At 39.9% G+C, this 19,380-nt stretch overlaps 1 protein-coding gene across 1 annotated transcript in view; it reads right to left on the reverse strand.

Annotated features, from left to right (window-relative positions):
• Positions 1,763-19,380, reverse strand: part of WIF1 (WNT inhibitory factor 1) — a 93,472-nt gene continuing 75,854 nt past the window's right edge. The window contains exons 6-10 of the mRNA NM_001315718.1: positions 14,464-14,559; positions 9,546-9,641; positions 6,771-6,866; positions 6,155-6,250; positions 1,763-2,611 (exon numbers count right to left, since the gene is read on the reverse strand). Of these exons, the coding sequence (NP_001302647.1) occupies positions 2,490-2,611; positions 6,155-6,250; positions 6,771-6,866; positions 9,546-9,641; positions 14,464-14,559 (506 nt within the window). The 3' untranslated portion in view covers positions 1,763-2,489. The remainder of the gene's footprint in view (positions 2,612-6,154; positions 6,251-6,770; positions 6,867-9,545; positions 9,642-14,463; positions 14,560-19,380) is intronic.

The following is a 19,380-nucleotide window of genomic DNA, read 5'->3' on the forward strand; positions in this document are numbered from 1 at the left end:
AGTCCACATATTAGTGATGTTTTTATGATATTTGTCTTTCTCTGACTTCACTTAGTATGATAATTTCTAGGTCCATCTATGTTACTGCAACTGGCATTATTTCATGCTTTTTATGACTGGGTAATATTCCATTGTATATATGTACCACAGCTTCTTTATCCATTCCTCTGTTGATGGACATTTAGGTTGCTTCCATGTCTTGGCTGTGTAGTGTTGCAATGAACATTAGTGAAATAATGTATCTTTTTGAGTTAGTTTTTGCTGGATATGTGCCCAGGAGTGAGATTTCTGGGTCATATGGTAGTCCTATATTTAATTTTTTAAGGAAACTCCAGTGTCCTTCATTGTGGTTGCTCCAGCTTATATCCCCACCAACAATGTAGGAGGGTTCCCTTATTCCACACCCTCTTCAGCATTTGTTTGTAGACTTTTTGATGATGGCTATTCTGATTGGTATGAGGTAATACCTCATTGTAGCTTTGATTTGCATTTCTCTAATAATTAGTGATGTTGAGCATCTTGTCATGTAATTTTTGGCCATCTGTCTACTTTGGAGAAATGTCTATTTAGATCCTTTGGCCTTTTTTTTTTTTTTTTGTCTTTTTAGGGCTGAACCCATGGCATATGGATGTTCCCAGGCTAGGGGTCGAATCAGAGCTGTGCTCTACACCACAGCAACAGCCACAGCAACACCAGAACCAAGCCAGGTCTGTGACCTACACCACAGCTCATGGCAACGCCGGATCCTTAACCCACTGAGCAAGGCCAGGGATCGAACCTGTGTCCTCATGGTTATTAGTCAGATTCATTTCCTCTCAGCCACAACAGGAACTCCCTTCTGGCCATTTTTTTTTAATACAAAGCTGTATGAGATGTTTGTATATTTTGGAAATTAATCTCTTGTTGGTCACTTTGCAAAGGTGGTCTCCCATTCGGCAGGTTGTCTTTTCATTTTGTTTATGGTTTCCTTTGCTGTGCAAGTCTTTAAAGTTTAATTAGGTCCCATTTGTTTATTTTTGTTTTTTATTTTCATTACTCTAGGAGGTGGATCACAAAAGCTGTTGCTGTAATTTGTGTGTTGTAAGCTATGTGATTTCATATGGTATTTGTCTTTCTGACTTGTTTCACTTAGTATGGTCATCACTAGGTCTATCTATGTTGCCACAAATGGCATCATTTCATTCTAAGGCTGAATAGTACTGCACTGTATATGTATACCATATATTCTTTATCCATTCCTCTATTGATAGACATTTAGGTTGCTTCCATGTCTTGGCTATTGTAAATAGTGCTACTCTGAACAGAGTGGTGCAGTTATCTTTTCAAATTGGAGTTTTCTCCAGATACATGTCCAGGAGTGGAATTGCTAGGTCGTATGGCAACTCTATTTTGAGTTTTTTGAGGGACCTCCATACTCTTTTCCCTAGTGGCTGCACCAACTGCCATTCCCAATTGGTAGCACGTTCATTTGCAACATTGCACGCTAATGGGATATTTAATACATTCTAGTTGGAGTTCTTAAAAGAAATGACAACTAGAAAGTCAGGAGCTGACATAAATAGGAGTGTTGCATGCTATGACAACAGAATGTAGTGTGCCTGGCTGGAGCAGAGACAGAACAGGGAGGGAGAGGCGAGGCTGGAGAGCTAGGACAGGGAGAATGGAATATCTTTTTATGATACAGCAGAAGTTTATCTTCCATGCACTTGCAACCAACTTTATTTCCATAAGAGAGCACAAACACCACTCCATACAACACTCAGAAAACTAAAGCAGCACCTTTATTTTATACATACAAACAGTATAAAATGCTTATTATGTAAGAGCTGTGTTTTGTTTACAATATATTATATTGCTTCAAGCCAATGCCAAAAGTTCATACATTATATTCCCTATTTTATTGTGTTTACAATATATTATATTGTTAAATGCCACTACCACAGTGTTCTCTTTTTTAATATGCAATTCTCTGGAATCATGGTAAGGTCAAAATATAGTGTTCTGTGAGTTTAAAAATAAGAGGGATTTTTAAAATGTGACACATGTTCGAATACATGACAATACAACGTGAAATGCTGTTTAACTTCAGTACTTTCAAACTGCTTCATCCAAACCCTTGTGATTTATGAATTTTTGTTGCATTTATCTTCTCTAATGTTGCCCAGCCCCTCTACACCACGAATGCATTGTTCTTTTGGAAACTATCTGCCAGCTGCACATGGAGAAGACAAAAATTTAACCTGATCGACTGACATAATACAAAATCGGTTGCCAAGCACTGAAACAAGAAAATCTATACCATCATGCTACAGACGTACTTAGAAAACTTAAAAGGAAGAGTAAATATCAGCTCAGTGATTTATAATGAAGCTAATAAAATTCAGGCCAGTATTCTTAACTGTAATGAACATTATTTGAACATTCAACACATGAAAGGTTAACAAAGGCCATGAACTTGGTGTAACTTAAAACGTTTCAGATGTCGGAGTTCACCAGATGTAATTGGATTCAGGTGGGTCCTGCCGCTCCTCAGCCTTTTTAAGTGAAGGCGTGTGCTGCCTGAGTCGGGCGCCTGCTGGCCTCAGGGCGTGCATGAGGCTGGCTCCGTACCCTGCAAAATTACTCACAGCTTAAAAGAAAAGACGCTACAAAAACAGGCTCTTCAGATTCATTATTAACCATTCAAATGAAATCCATTTCCCCTTTTTAACCCGGAGTGAAAGGCCACAGCGACCACAAAGAGCTACCTGAGTGAAGACATGTTACAGGTTCAAGATCTCTGTAGAAAGAACCTGTTTGACGAACTCTATCAAATCTGCCTTCCATCGAATCTGATTCGCTATATATTTTGGCCATGCAGACACTTCTTTTTACTTTGGTTTAAATTGAAGTATAGTTGATTTACAATGTGCCAATTTCTGCTGTACAGCAAAGTGACATTCTTTTTCTCACATTGTCCCCCGTCATGTTCTATCCTGAGACTAGACACAGTTCTCTGTGCTATACAGTAGGACCTCATTGCCCAACCATTCTAAATGTAATAGTTTCATGCAGACACTTTTTTCTTCTTTTTTTGTATTTTTAGGGCCACACCCATGGCATATGGACTTTCCCAGCCTAGGGGTCGAATCAGAGCAGTAGCCACTGGCCTACACCACAGCAACGCCAGATCTGAGCCACGTCTGCAACCTATAGTAGAGCTCACAGCACTGCTGGATCCTTAATCCACTAAGCGAGGCCAGGGATCGAACCTGCATCCTCGTGGATACTAGGCAGATTCGTTTCCACTGAGCCACGACGGGAACTCCTCATGCAGATACTCTTGATGCAAACTTTGGATGAATGTGATTGAATGGAAGGATGATCTCCACCTCAAGGCTGGTAAGGATCTAGTGCTGAGGTCTCGATAGCAGGAATGCTTCTGCAGATGATTTGGTCATTGACCCTTTTTGTGTGTTACAGAACCGCCTCCACCGCATTGACCTAACAACTCCCATGCTTCATATAGATGGCATGATTAGATGTGGCTATTGCATTTACACAAAAGAGGAATTGTCTAAGAATTAAGGGCTTCCAGTATACCTGTTAGAGAAGGGTTACGATTTGAATTGACTCCTTATTGACGGGGATTTGTGAACTTCAGTCGAGGTGGGCTTCTACCCATGGCATTTCCAGCTCACTGCAAGTGGAGTGTGTATCACTGAGTTACATGACTTAAGGCCTCTTGTAACTTGTGACCTTCTGGAGATGCGTGGGGCATGGACTCATTTCTACTGATTTGCTAAAACTGATCCAAGACAGCAATCAGACTTTAAAAATCTGCCTCCATCTTCCTGAGCATTAGATTCAAGTTCGGCATTTCATTTGCTCCTTGTGGTTTTTAAATGCAAGCACCCCACTAAATAACTACTGAGCACAGAATACTTTGTTCCCGAATGTGTTTCTTTGAATTGTCAGGATGTCAGCTAGTCGCTCCTAGAACAGCCAGAACAATGAACCAAAAATGCGCTGGAGTAAATCCCTACCCTGCTGCTTGTTCTGCCACCCATGAAGCCCAAACCTCCCTGGTGAGGGGTGCTTAGGCCAGAAAGTCTGTCTGTCTCCAGTATCCTCCTCCCCACTAGGAGTCTGGGTGCCTAGGACCTCCCAATGTGTCACCCCACTGGGAATCTTTTCTCAGCAGAATTGTGCGCCTCAGTGCTTCCTCGTCACCTCCCTTTAGTCAAAAGAAGCTTCATTTTTTTCAGGCTGATTCTCTTAACCAATGTACAAAATTGTTGGGTGGCCTCTCCTGGAAAATGTTTGCATTTTAATCAAGAACCAGAGCATCTTCTTGATGTGCAATGCCAGGTTCTGAAGGAGGTGTAGATGATAGAAGCTTTTAGCTGCAAGGTCCACCTTGGTGCTTTTGTGGGGCTGGCAGACCTGGTAGAATTGCTCATTTAAATGACATACATGACGGCCGCTAACCTGCCTTCATTATGGAAGAATGAACAGAAATGTTGCAGGAACAGTGCCTCTCATATTCTGCTCCATCATCGTTGGTGGTCACCAGACCCCAAATGTGAGTCCTGGAAGACCTTTGTAATAGAGTCCTGGGACTTGATGGTCTCACCTCAGGTCAGCGCTAGGCTCAAGGGCTTCTGGGGACTTTGGTTTGGGGACTGAGTTCCTGGTTTGTATTGTGAGTTAAAGGTGGCATAAAGGGTTTAACTCTTTTCCAAAATGGTGTCAGAAATGGTTAGCTTTCTATAGGTCTTTTACTCCAAGGAAGGTTCCCCCCCACCCCACCCCAAGTATGTCCTAACAGGGATACCATTCAGTCATTCCCACCTGGTGAAGGAGTTCTTTTTCCAGAGGAGCTGCACGTCTTGTTAAGCTATGCCCCCCTGAGGCCACTTCTGTCTGTCACCCAGCTAATTCAATGGGCGAGACAGATTCAAATCAATGGCTTAGTGTAGCCTAGACCAGATACCAATTTACCTTAAAATAAGCAAATAAACATGTATGCCTGCCTATAAATGGAATATCTACACATCAGAATAATATAACGTGAATGTTATATGCACAGAAATTAGAGGTTAAGATATATAAACATCTACTTATATATTTATACAGAAATGTAATAAAAATATAAAATATAAAAAATGCTTTTCAACTAATATTTTCCCTTAGAGCCCCAGCTGATCATTCCACACTCACTGGGCTACACTTACACCCTTCGGAGACCACTGATCTAGGAAAAGATCTGATGTGAAAGTGATTCGTTCAACTGACATCCCTTATTTTGCAGACACAATACGACAGACACAGTCTAGACCTCTGTTACTGAAAGGAGTGGCGTGACTGAATGAAGCCTTCCTTTCCTCAAAGGAAAGTGAACAGTGAGCCCACACTTAGGAGACTGAATTCCAGCTGCAAGATGTTCTGAAACTACATTTTTTATTTCCTTCAGCTACTGACTGACTGTCCCTCCTTCTTGAACCTGGGCTCCACCAGGAAAGGCCTTTTCTGTCTGCTCACTGGTTTGTCCCCCATGGCTGGATTCATGCTTCGCACAGAGAAGATACCAATCAACATGGTATGATTGGATTTATCAGGTTTCATTTTGTGTATGAAACAGGCCAGTAATTTATTATCCATATAACCAGTTCATTTTTGGTAGTCAATACATTTGGAAAAAACACAGCTCCACGATAACATCTCTTCCGTGCTTAGTTTTCTCTTCTTCAAAAGGACTGATTTAAAGACTGTATTAACCAATACAACTTAAAGATTTTACAGCGCAAAACCTGTTTTATATGCTCATTGCTCAATCCTGAAGGATAGAATTAGAACCATATAGGTACTGATTCTACATTTGATTTAAAAATTTACTTTCACTTATTTTTATCAGAGTTAACATACCCTATTACCAAATCATTCCTATCTAATTTAACCTGGAAGATATTTGTGAAGCTATTTTACAGTGATGCTTTCCTCTTTACATGCTAAAGCTTAGGCTCTAAAATTTAGAGTTGCAGGGGTGGGGGGAGCATGGGGGAGAAGCAGCAAAGAAGAAAATGCTTTTATGAAACAGAAAATAGGGCTGAATTATGGCTTGTCTATCTCCCTTTGGAGCTGGGAAACAGTTGTGAAGGAGGCATGTACTCACTTTTATTGCAGTATCTTCCATGCCAGCCTTCTTGACACTGGCATTTGTTGGGTTCGTGGCAGGTTCCGTGTGCACCACAGCCAGGCTCACAGACAGCTAGAGTCAAAGGAAACAAAAATAATGTCTCCTGTGCCTTCATTTGTCAACAGAATGATGCGGCTGCTTTTCCTGCAGTTCTTTAGAATGTATTAGTTTGCGCTTCATCCCCTAATTCTTTTTCTGTCTAGGTCAATCTCCAGGTAGAAGTCAGTTTCAGACTTTCTGAAAAAGGCCTGAGAGTGATCTTACACTAGGCTTGATACTTCTCATCCGCAGATGCTCAGAAGGCCTTTGAAACCACTGGACAAGGGAACTTTATCTCCCTTAAGAAAATCTCTAAGAGTTAAACAGGTTGCTTGTGTATATGAATGTGCCTAAGTCCTTTTTTTCTGCATGCATGGATTTCATACAATGTCTTCGGGCTACTTCAAGGAAACATATATGTCAGCAAGGAAAGATTAATTGTGATGCCTAAACAACATGCAGTAGGTACAGAAGTTATAAAGTAAGAGAGACGAGACTCCTGCTAGTTTAATTATCCTGTAACCCAGATCCACTGTGCGGCTGGGGTACTTACGCTTTGAACAGAGGTCTCCTTGGTAACCTTTGGAGCACTTGCATTTGCTCTTCCCAATGCATTTACCTCCATTTCGACAGGGCTGCGGGCATTTGCCTGAAATAGAGAAGAGAGCAAATAAGCCAGGAACCGTGCTTCATTCAGAGGCAATTACATTTTTTTCAAAGGAGTTGCCAGGCTTTGAGAGGATAAATGCTTTTAAGTGGCAGCTATTTCCACTTATTTCAAGTCTACCCTGGCTTTGTTACTGTTGGGTTTCATTTGTGGAACCCACAGGCTAGTATTTTTCACTTAGGATTTTGGATATCTATCTTTTACAATGAATATGTTGTTCAAATGCTGTACTTACATTACTTTTTAAAACAAACAGAATTACGTTTTAACTGAGTCATAAACACTTGTCATTTAAGAAATACTGAAAGTGAAGACACGAATGACCCTCTCGGTGATCTTCTCTCCGGGTTGTGATTTTTGCCACTTTTTCTGAAAGCAGGTCTATACCTGGACATGATAATATCTATCTTAGCCTGGAATTCTCCAGAAAGCAAGGCCTGAATGCAGAGAGTTTATCTGGGGAGGTGATCCTAGGGATCAGGAATGGGGGTGCCGGGAGAGTAACACAGCGCGGGAGGGAAAGCCAATACCCAGTGATGGCAGTGGGTTGGTGATTACTACAGCCACTGGGCTCTATCCTGCTGCACCTTCTGAGGAGCCAAGTGGTCTGACTACACCTCCAGGCTGCCTGTAGGCAGGGAGAAGGGGTCATTTAGCATCTGCACTTGTCTCCCACTGCGCAAAGTTCACCCCATGCAATAACTTTGTTGCCCTTCCATTCCATGACTATGTGAATGCAAACTGTATATATATGTATTTTTTTCAGGACTCCAAAGGAGTCTCTGGGTGGAAAACAAGGGAAGTGTGACACAGCTAAGGTGCAGTTAGGCTATGCCTGTGCAAAATAGGTGGCAGCACTAGCCGGGGTGAAAGGTTGGCTGAGAAGGGGCACAAAGGTGCCTGATACCACACCTGTGCATTTTATACACTATCTTATATCCTAATGATACATGATTCTTTCTTTTATCTCTGTGCCAAATGACTATTGCTAATGTTTTCACAGATCTTTGAATCACAGGATTTTAGAGCTGGAATAGGGTCTTAAATATAAAAATTATAGAATATTGTTCTTCTTCCCTACTCCGGAAGCTATTTATCCTCTCTTTGCCATCTAGAACTTGCCATCCTAAGGAACAGAAAACATTGCCTTTGTTTGTGGAAAGGTCATAAACCTAAGAGCATGAAAGAGCATAACCACACGAAATGAAATGAACCCAAGAAATAAGATTCATAAACATGAACTGACAAAGTATGCAAAGTCCAAGAGTAAGTACAGGGAGAAACTTGAGGGGAGTTAGCTCAGAGATATCTTTATCAGGGCAAGGTAATTAATAAGAACAGAAACCACATCCTGGCAATTAATTACAGGTTCTATGGAAACTTAAGAGGTATTTCACTTGAACTCCATAAAAAATCATCACTTCATCTACTACTCATTAAAGTACAAAAACCCACAAATAAATTAGAGGTTGAAAGTTAAAATAGAAAGTCAGTATTATTTAATGTTGAACTTGCTACAACTTCAGAACCTGGCTGTACCAAACACAGTGGTGTTTTATGGATACAATACAGCTGGAAGTGACAATGCCATATTCTAGAACTTCCAGAAAGGCAAGGACACAGCACCTGCACGTGTCACCCACCCTCCTTTCGCTCCTTCCTGAGCGGTGTTGTCTGTCTTCTGGGTCAAGAAACAGTTGCGGATGGACTTGGCTCCTGTGCTTCAGTGATATGGCTGGGAGTGACAGGGCTGGGGCAAGCAGCTTCATCTCCTGATTCCCACAACAGTGATTACTTACCACATTCCACCATGAAATGTGTATTTTTTTTCTTGTATCAAACCATGACAAACATTGAGTGAAAAGTATAGTGTGCACTGATTTAAGGTTTATAGCTCAACTATTTTTTTTACACAAATAAACACTCATGAGACATGTCCTCAATCATGATATAGAATATTTCTGAAACCCCATAAAGTTCCTTTGTGTCTCCAATCACTATTCTGGTTTCTATCATCATCCATTATTTTTGGCTGTTCTTAAACTTCATAAAAATGGACTCATGCTCTTTCTTGTGTCTAGCTCCTTTTACTTAGCATAACATCTGAGTGATCCTTTGATGTTGTCGTGTATGCTAAGAAGGTTTTTTTTTTTCCTTTAATTGCTCTACACCATTTTTCCTCTTTTTTTTTTTTTTTGAGTTTATCTTTTTCTCTTAGATGGATTACTAGGCTCTGTCTGGTTAGGAAATGTGGCAGTAATGCCAGAGAAAAAACTCTCTATGCCTGCAGGTAGGTGTACAAATTCCAGCTGTCCTAAAGTTCTGGTCCACATTTCTTGGCTGAAACAATGGCGGCTACACAGTGTGAAAGGAATCATATCACTAACAAGGAACATTGCACTACCTAAACCTAGGCATAACTGAGTCAGAGAACGTTCACTCTGAGTCATCTGAGCTAGGCTGTCACTCTTTGCCCCACCTTTAGCCAAAATGGATGGTGGCTGAATCTAGTGGGGGGAAAAAAAAAGCCACTGGCCTGAGACCTTGGACAGGCTATACATTGTCTCCAGGCTTTGGATTCCTCATTGACAATATGAAGGGGTTAGATGGAGCTTCCAAGGTTCCCCCAAAACAAAGAGGATGCAGAAGGTCAATACTCACTGATTTCACACTGTTCTCCCTCTAGTCCTGGGGGGCAAATACATTTTCCAGGGTAGAAACAGGTCCCTCCATTAAAGCAGGTGGTTGAGCAGTTTGCTTTTAGAATGAACAACAGGGTATTGCATTAGATAATAGGTTAAATCTAACAGCAACCAAATTTCATTAAGTGATATTTCTTAGACATATACTACTTTCTCACTTACTTAATAAAATTTTATATACACAAGAACTGTAACTAATCACTGGACCATTTGCAGATTCCAGCAACATAACAGGATACCACACACATTACACTGTACTCACCTCTAGGGATTTACTGCCTAGTGAAAAAAGCGCAGTGTGTAAAAAAAAACTATCTTTTTGTTTTTCTTGTAAAAAAAAAAACTTATGCTAGTAAAAGGAGAAGAATGCTGTAAACCCAAGAAAATATTTTTTAGGATAAAGGAAGAGTAAAAAAGATAAAACTTTCTTAGGAATAGATAAAAGGGAAAGAAGTCATAAACGTTAGGATCTGATGAAGGAGAAAGCAACTTCTTTACTGAAGAAGAACAGAAATGCATCTTAAACAGTATGAATTTGTTTTTTGGCTGTTCCTATGGCATGTGGCAGTTCCCACAGCATGTGGCAGTTCCCAGGTCAGGGATCGAACTTGCGCCACAGCAGTGATAGTACTGGATCCTTAACCTGCTGAGCCACCAGAGAACACCAACAGCAATTTTTAGAAAACAGTCTTTATGACATTTGCTAGAAGGAGTGATTGTGTTCAAGAAAAGACAGACAGTTGTCCCTTGTGAACAGGCAGGGGAGTGGCAACAGCATGAGAGATGAAAAACTTGGGGACCTAATCGTGGAAGTCCAATTAACTAGATTATCCAGGTTATAATCATGCTGCCTGTGATTCATCTTAAACCCCCTCTCTTAGAGTCAACTTCTGGAGTTTCACTGCTCACTGGCACCTAAAAATAGAGGGAGGACAGAAATGGGGAAGAGGGAGAGCAAGTACCTAAAAACAGACAAGTTGGCTCATTCTATGAAGGAGACAAAAATAAGAACTTGGATTCTCAGTGATTCCAGTTTTAAGGCCTATTTGTCCCCATCCTCTATGAAACAGGCCAACATTGGCTAGAGGTGAATGAAAGCCAAACTAAGCTTCCAGGTGGAAAATCAGAAAAGAAATCCAAAAGGTCTAAGTATATGCTTTCTTTGTGGAAAAGAAGTCCAACTAGAATATTCTATGAAAATCATGCTGCTTAAATTTAAAGCTTTTTATTACAAATCATAAATATCTCTCAGCTTAAGGCCACACTGTATTTGCTTTGACAAAATCAAGCCCCCCAGCAGCACTGCGGGATAGGATTTAGGATATAGAAGGATCCGCCTTTTGGGCTTCCCAAAGCTTTGCCACTTGTTACTAGTGTTGTTAGGGCTGGACAGTTGTTTTGTTTTGTTTTTGCCTTTTTAGGGCTGAACCAGAGGCATCTGGAGGTTCCCAGGCTAGGGGTAGAATTGGAGCTATGGCTGCCGGCCTATGCCACAACCACACCAGATCCAAACCATATCTGTGACGTACACCACAGCTCATGGCAATGTCGGATCCTTGACCCACTGAGCAAGGCCAGGGATTCAACCTGGGACCTCACAGATGCTAGTCATATTCATTTCCACTGAACCACGATAACAACTCCTGTTGTGTTTTTTTTAATTATGGAATTCTTCACAAATTTGTGTGTCATCCTTGTGCAGGGGTCTCAATGCTAATCTTCTCTGTATTGTTCTAATTTTAGTACGTGTGCTGCCAAAGCGAGAACAGGACAGTTGTTTTATGTATGGCCCATCCCTGTTTCTCCTGGGGATAACAAGAGATGAGAAACATTAGGATCCATGTCCACTTGCCCTGAGCCATCCTTTAAGCCCTCTGGGCACCATCTCTTACTAACGTATAAAATGCAATGAACCTGGGAATTCACTCAAAGGTTATAGAGAATGGCCAAGCTAATTATGGAATTTGGCCTCATTTTTAGTATTTGAGTAGTACTTCACCATATGGATCAATCTTCTCTACATTTCTGTTGTGCGATGATTCTTGATGAAGAAAACAAGCCAGAGACACCAAGTGACTTTCACTGGGGCTGAGGGTTTGCTGGGCAAGTGTTTAACTGCTCAGTTGTTACGGTTTGCAGCAGCTGTCCCAAGAGCCAATGAAAGTTAATCTTCAGTGTTTTTTTTTTAACATGTAGTGCTAAAGTCTAGCTCTGTGCCAGTAATGGAACCATTTTTCAGAAGCTCTATACTCCCTTCTGGATAATAAATGCATCTTTTTGTTGAGGCAGTAAAAAACCATTATTTTTTAATGTTCCCAGATCTCTGGTGAGACCAAGTGGAATTTCAACAGACTTTCCGAAAGAATTTTTTAAAAGTTACTGGAGACTAACAAGGAGGAAAATCTTTCATCTGAAAGGTAAAATATCACAAATGTAAAAGGAACTAGAATACGCATACTTTCCTTCAGCAGGGACCAGGCAGTGTTTGTTATGCCATAGCATAGGACAAGTGTTATGAGTGACAGTCCACTGTGCAAACCACACTGATAATAGCCACATCTATGTAAGCAGGCCTCACAAATGGTCTCTTTAAATCTGATGATACATTTGTTCTTCACATACATTTCTGAAGGATTGGCTCTATTTCCTAATAGTTTTGAGATAATATGAGTTTAATTCTGCTTCAAGAATTAAAAAAGAATGTATATATGTATGTGTGACTGGGTCACTTTACTATACATTAGAAACCTGACAGAACACTGTAAACCAGTTATGATGGAAAAAAATAAAAATCATTAAAAAAAGATTCTGCCCAATTTTAAAGTAGCAGGGATATACTAAACGCTAAATTTAGACAAACGAAAAGAAGCTTACAAGAAAGGATTTTATGCACTGGCTATTATCAGTGTCATTAATGCTTCATCTTTATGAGGACAAAATTTAAAAATTGTTTTCACTCCAGTGCTATAGTTTTAGATGATGACTACAAATAAAAGGCTGACATGCTCTCACACGTTATCTCAATTAGCTTAGAGGTATGGGAGCCAGGGTTCAATGGCTTAATTTCCAGTTTAGAGACAGGAAAAGCATGGCCCACAGAGATCAGGTTCTCTGCCCAGCAGCAGAGTCACTCATAGAGGAACTGGGATCTGAAACAGGTAGCTTGAGTGACAACAAGGTACAGTGGAGGATGTGAATTTGGGGAAGCTACCCAAGCTCTATAAACCTCATTTTTACTTATCTGGGACTGAGATGGATAAAACTTTACATATTTCAAAAGACTGCTGAAAGCAAATTTAGGTAACTATATGAAAGTACTTTATATATCTCAAAGTAACAGAAAACCATAAATGATTATTCTGACTCACACTAAGGGCTCTTTTTTTTTTTTTAAAAAGAAGGAAAAGCTAATCTGATCATTTCAATCTTAATCATTACTAAAAAGAGACACAGTTCTCAAAAATAACACATCGTTTTATTTTGAGGCATATACTTATTTTTTTAAAAAAACAGTGCCCTACCCATGCAATTAGCATTTGATACAAGGATGATTTGATTAAATAATACACTTTAAAGATGTTATTTTTTTCCATAAAAGATGTGAATTGGACAGAATAGACAGGTGTCTTATAAGGAGAATGAATCATTCAGTTCAATTTTAGAGTCAGTTTTGAATCCACGTTCTCAGAGTACAATCCAGCTATGATGCTGCATCATAGGAAGGAGGAACCTGATCTCTTAGGGGTGTGATCGGTGAGCAGAATTAAATTGGGGATCAGTGAACTTTTAGGCCAGGCAGTCTGGAACAGACTGTTTAATTTCAGTCTTTGAAGTTCACCCATAAAACTGATTTGGGACATACAAAAACTCCAATGTTGCAGAAGCAGCTAATGGTTCACAAAAACCCATGCTCGCTTCCCATAAAGTTGTCAGTGGGAGAAAGCTGTCCAACCAGGGATGACATTTCTCTTGCCTGTATCCAGGTAGAATCATGAAGCTAATTTTATCCAATTTAGGGACAGAGTTGGGGTTTTTTGTTTTTGTTTTTAAGCAGTGTCTACTCCAATCTTTCTTTCTGGAGTCTGAAAGATCCAGAGAGTTCTGAAGCTCTAGGCAGGACCACAGATGGAAGGTGCTTGGGCCCCTGAGTCACTGCATGGAGAACTTCCTGCCTATTGACCAGGTATTCCTCCACTGGAGCATTCTATGAGTGAATGTAAAACTTGTACTGCCTTATACTGAGTGGAGTAAGTCAGAAAGAGAAAGACAAATACCATATGATATCACTTATACCTGGAATCTAATATACGGCACAAATGAACCTTTCCACAGAAAAGAAAACCATGGACTTGCAGAAGAGACTTATGGTTGCCGAGGGGGAGGGGGAGGGAGTGGGATGAATGGGGTGCTTGCGGTTAATAGATTATACAACTACAGATGTGATAAATTCATTTGAGTAATAAAAAAATAAATAAAATAATAACAAAGTTAAAAAAAAACCTATTACCTTTGAAATGGATTAGCAATGAGATCCTGCTGTGTAACACTGGGAACCATGTCTAATCACTTATGATGGAGCATGATAATGTGCGAAAATAGAATGTGTACATGTATGTGTAACTGGGTCACCATGCTGTACAGAAGGAAAAAAAATTGTATTGGGGAAATAACTATTAACAAAAAAAACAAAAAAACAAAAAAAAGAAAAACAAACAAAATTGTACTGCCTTAAGCTAAACCTTGGGGTTAAAGTTATAGCAGCCAGCAAACTGAAACACCCTATTTACAGAGCTGTTATGAAGAGTGATGGTATATTCAATATACTTCTTTTAATCAAACATTTAAAAAGTAAAAAGAACTTGTCCTTAGAAAGTTACCTTTATCACAGTTGACTCCATAGAATCCAGGTGGACAGATGCAGAAACCAGGAGTAACACAAAGCCCACCATTCATGCATCGTGGTGTGCAAAGGGCTGATGGGGAGAGAGAATTCTGATTAAAGCCAAATAAGGATTGTTAGAACAAGACATTTTGGAAATGTCAATAATAGTTCTACATTTTCAAGGTTTGTGGATGACTCTAAAATGGTCACTCTTTAGAGATACAAGTTTGCTATATTAAAATTATTTTTGTGCAGTAAATAAGACTTTTTTAACCAATTTCATAGAAGAGAATTTTGGAATTGTTTCATGAAAAGATGATTAAAATTTGCCCAGTATCATTATTTTTAACTAAGATATGGTCTTCCTAGGATTTTTAATATTTTTTCATGCCTTATTTTCTCCATCTTCCAATTTCAAACTCAGTGCAGATAGTCAGGACAAGAGAGTGGAGAAGAAGGACCCTGAGCTCAGCTCCTTTCATGAGCACATCAAAATCATAGCTAACTGCTAAATAACCATTGAAAAAAGACTGGAGCCTACCCAAAACAATATTCTACATCCAAATGAGATGGTAGGAGGGGCACGCTTGCAATATAATCAAATCCCATACCCCCAGGTGGGTGACCAATAAACTGGAGAATAATTATATCACAGATGTTCACCCACAGGAGTGAGAGTCCTGAGCCTCATGTCAGGCTACCCAGCCTGGGGGTCTGGCATTGAGAGGAGCCCCCAGAGTATTTGGCTTTGAAAGCTAATGGAACTAGATGGCAAAAGCTCCACAGATCTGGAGGAAAGAGAGTTGACTTTTTCAGGTCACAAACAAGGCCTCATGCTTAATGGAACCCAGGAAAAAAGTGGCGACTTCACAGGATCCTGGGCCAGACTACCTGCTGGTCTTGGAGGAGGCAAGGGCAGCTGTAGCTCATTCTGAGGACAAAGACAGTGGTGGATGAGGTACTAGTGAATGTTCACCAATGTGAGCTATCCTAGAGGCTGCAATTTTGGCACCAAGCCTTGGCCCTATCCAACAGCCTGTAGGATCCAATGTTGGGATGCCTAAGGCCAAACAATCAACAGAGAGGGAACATAGCTCTACCCATAACATACAGGTTGCCTAAAGATTTCCTAAGCCATAGCTACCTCTAGAAAACTCCTTGATGTGACTCTGGCCACCAGAGGCCCAAGACCCAGCTGTATCTACCACCAGTAGGCAAGCACTGGCTACTCCGTCCAGGAAGCCTGCACAAGCCTCTAGACCAACCTCATCCACCAGGGGACAGACAACAGAAACAAGAAAATTACAATTCCCCAGCCTGTGGAAATGAGTCCACAAAGACAGGTCAAAAGCTACCCTAAGATTGGCTGGTCCCTGGCACTTGGGTGATGAGAGAGGAGTGTACTGCTGGGACACAGAGGGCAATCCCTACAGAGGGATACTTCTCCAAGGTCAGGAAAGGTAACTAACTTACTATATACATAAAATACAAATAGAAGTTTAAACAAAATGACACAGCAGAAGAATATGTTCCAGATGAAGTAGTAAGATAAAACCCCAGAAGAACAAATAAATGAAGTGGAGACAGGCAATCTACCATAGGAGTTCAAAGTAATGATCATAAGGATGATCCAAGAACTCAGGAAAAGAACAGATACACAGAGTGAGAAGTTACAAAAAGTTTTTACCAAAGAGAAACTATGAAGAAGAACTAAACAGAGTTGAAGAATACAATAACTAAGATGAAGAATAAGCTAGAAGGAATCAATAGCAGAATAAATGAGGTAGAAGAACTGATAAGTAAGCTAGAAGACAGAACGATGGACATCAATGCTATGGAAGAGAGTAAAGAAAAAAGAATGAAAAGAAATGAGGACATTTTAAGAGAATGTTGGGACAATATCAAACACACCAACATTTGCTTTACAGGGGGCCAAAAGGAGAAGAGAGAGAGAAAGGGCCTGAGAAAGCATCTGAAGATACAATAGCCAAAAACCTCCCTAACACGGGAAAGAAAACAGTCACCAAAGTCTAGGAAGTGCATAGTCCTATACAGGATTATCCCAAAGAGGAACATCCAAGACATATAGTAATCAAACTGACAAAAATTAAAGAAACAACAAAGGAAAAGCAACAAATAACATACAAGGGAATCCTCCTAGGTCACCACTTACTTTTCAGCAGAAACTCTATGGGCCAGGAGGGAGTGGCATGATATTTTTTAAGTGATGAAAGAGAAAAACCTACAGGCAATACTCTACACAGCAAGGCACTCGTTCAGATTTGATGGAGAAATCAAAACAAGCAACAGCTATAAGAATTTGACACCACCAAACCAGCTTTACAACAAATGCTAAAGGAAATTCTGTAGGTGGAAAAGAAAAAGCCCCAATTAGAATGGGAAAGTTAGAAAATGGATAAGCTCACCAATAAAGGCAAACACATAGAAAAGGTAGGAAGTCACCCACACACAAATATATTATCAAAACCAGTAATCATGAAAGGCTGAGAGTACAAATGCAGGATATTTGAAATTCATTTGAAATTAGAGATCAGCAATGTAAAACAATGGTGTGTATGTTTGTGTGTATACATCTTACTATATCAAAACCTCATGGAAATGACAAACCAAAAATATATAATAGAAAATACACACAAAAAAGAAAAAGCAATCCAAACACAATACTAAAGATAGTCATCAAACCACAAGAGAGCAAAAGAGGAGTAGGAGAAAAAGGACCCACAAAAACAAATCCCCCCAAAATTAGCAAAATGGCAATAAGAACATATATATTGATAATTACCTTAAATGTTAATGGATTAAATCCAACAATACATTAAAAGGATCATACACCATATCAAGTGGGATTTATCTAGGGAATGCAAGAATTTTTCCCCATCCACAAATCAATTATGTGATATACCACATTAAAAAATTGAAGAATGAAAACTATATGATCATCATGATAGATGAAAAAATTTTTTTTCAGAAAAAGCTTTTGATAAAATTCAACATCCATTTATTAAAAAAAAAAACTCTTCAGAAAGTGGTCATAGAGGGAAACTACCTCAACATTAAAGGTCATATATGACAAATCCACAGCTAACATCACACTTAATGGTGAAAAGCTGAAAGAATTTCTGCTAAGATCAGCAACAAGCAAGTTTAAAAGCTTTTACACGGCAAAGGAAATTATAAACAAAATCAAAGGACAACATACAAAATGGGAGAAAACATTTGCAAACAATGCAACTGATAAGAGATTTATCCCCAAATATCAAACTCATGCAGCTCAATATCAAAAAAACAAACAACCCAATCAAAAAATAACTGGAAGATCCAAATAGACATTTCTCCAAATAATACATAGAGATGGCCACAAAACACATGAAAAGATGCTCAACATCACTAATTATTAGAGAAATGCAAATCAAAACTACAATGAAGTGTCACCTCATAGGGTCAAATCAAAAAGTCTACAAATAGTAAATTGTGGGGAGGGTGTGGACAAAAAGGTACCCTCCTATACTGTTGATGGAAATGTAAATTGGTACAATGTAAAATGGAATAACAGTATGGAGGTCACTAAAAAACTAAAAACAGATGTACCATATGATTCTGCAATCCCACTTCTGGGCATCTACCCAGGGGAAACCACATAATTTGAAAAGATACATGCACCCCATTATTCATTGCAGCACTATTTACAATGACAAGACATGGAAGCAACCTAAATGTCCTCTGACAGATGAATGGATAAAGAAGATGTGGTATACATATACAATGGAACATTACTCAACCATTAAAAAAGAATGAAATAATGCCATTTGCAGCAACATATGGACATAGAGATGATCATACTAAGGGAAGTAGGTCAAAGAAAAATATCATATCACTTACATGTGAAATCTAAAAAAAATGATAAAAATAAACTTATTTATGAAAGGAAAACAGACTCAGAGAAATAGAAAACAAACTTACGGCTATCAAAGGGGCAAATCTGGGGGAGGGATAAATTAGGATTTGGGGATTAACAGATACATACTACTATATATAAAAAAAAAGATAACCAACAAGGAGATTCAGAGGTAAGACGCTGGAGTAGAAGGACTCAAACGCACTTCCTCTCATGAAAATACCACAATTACAACTAACTGCTGAACAACCACCAACAAAATAGACTGGGAGCTACTGAAAAAGATTTCCTACACCCAAAGACAAAGAAGCCACAAATGATAGGGTAGAAAGGGCACTTCTGCAATACAAGCCATACCATACCAGCCAGGTGGGCAATGTACAGACGGGAAAATAACTATCACGTATGTTCTCCCACAGGAGTGAGAGTTCTGAACCCCCATGTAAGGTTCTCGATCCTGGGTAGTCTGACATTGGGAGGAGGATCTCCACATAATTTGCCATAAAAAGGCCAGTGGGGTTTGAGTGCAGGCATGTCACAGGACTGGTGGGAAACAGAGACTATTCTCTTGGTAGGCACACACATGGTTTCATGTGAACTGGGTCCCAGAAAGAGCAGGTACCATAAAAATCTGGCACAGATTTCCTAGGAGGGTCTTCTAGGAAAGCAGGGGGTGGCTGTGGTTCACTGTGGGGCAGGACATTGGAGTCAGAGATCCCAGGGTATAATCACTGGTGTGACCTCACCTGGAGACCACTATTTGGGAAAAATCTGGCCCCACACATTAGGGCTGAGAAGCCCCAAGGCAAAAAACAAATGGGGGGGGGGGCGCGCCACCATCAGCACATAGGCTGCCTAAATTTCTCCCAGTCACACAGCCACCTCTAACCACATGTGGAGATAAAGCCCTACACACCAGAGGGACAAGACGCAGCTCCACCTACCAGTGGGAAAGCACCAATCCCACCCATCAGAAAGCCAACCGCAAGCCCCTAT

The sequence above is a fragment of the Sus scrofa genome, chromosome 5 (assembly GCF_000003025.6).
Source record: "Sus scrofa isolate TJ Tabasco breed Duroc chromosome 5, Sscrofa11.1, whole genome shotgun sequence".
Classification (NCBI taxonomy): domain Eukaryota; kingdom Metazoa; phylum Chordata; class Mammalia; order Artiodactyla; family Suidae; genus Sus; species Sus scrofa.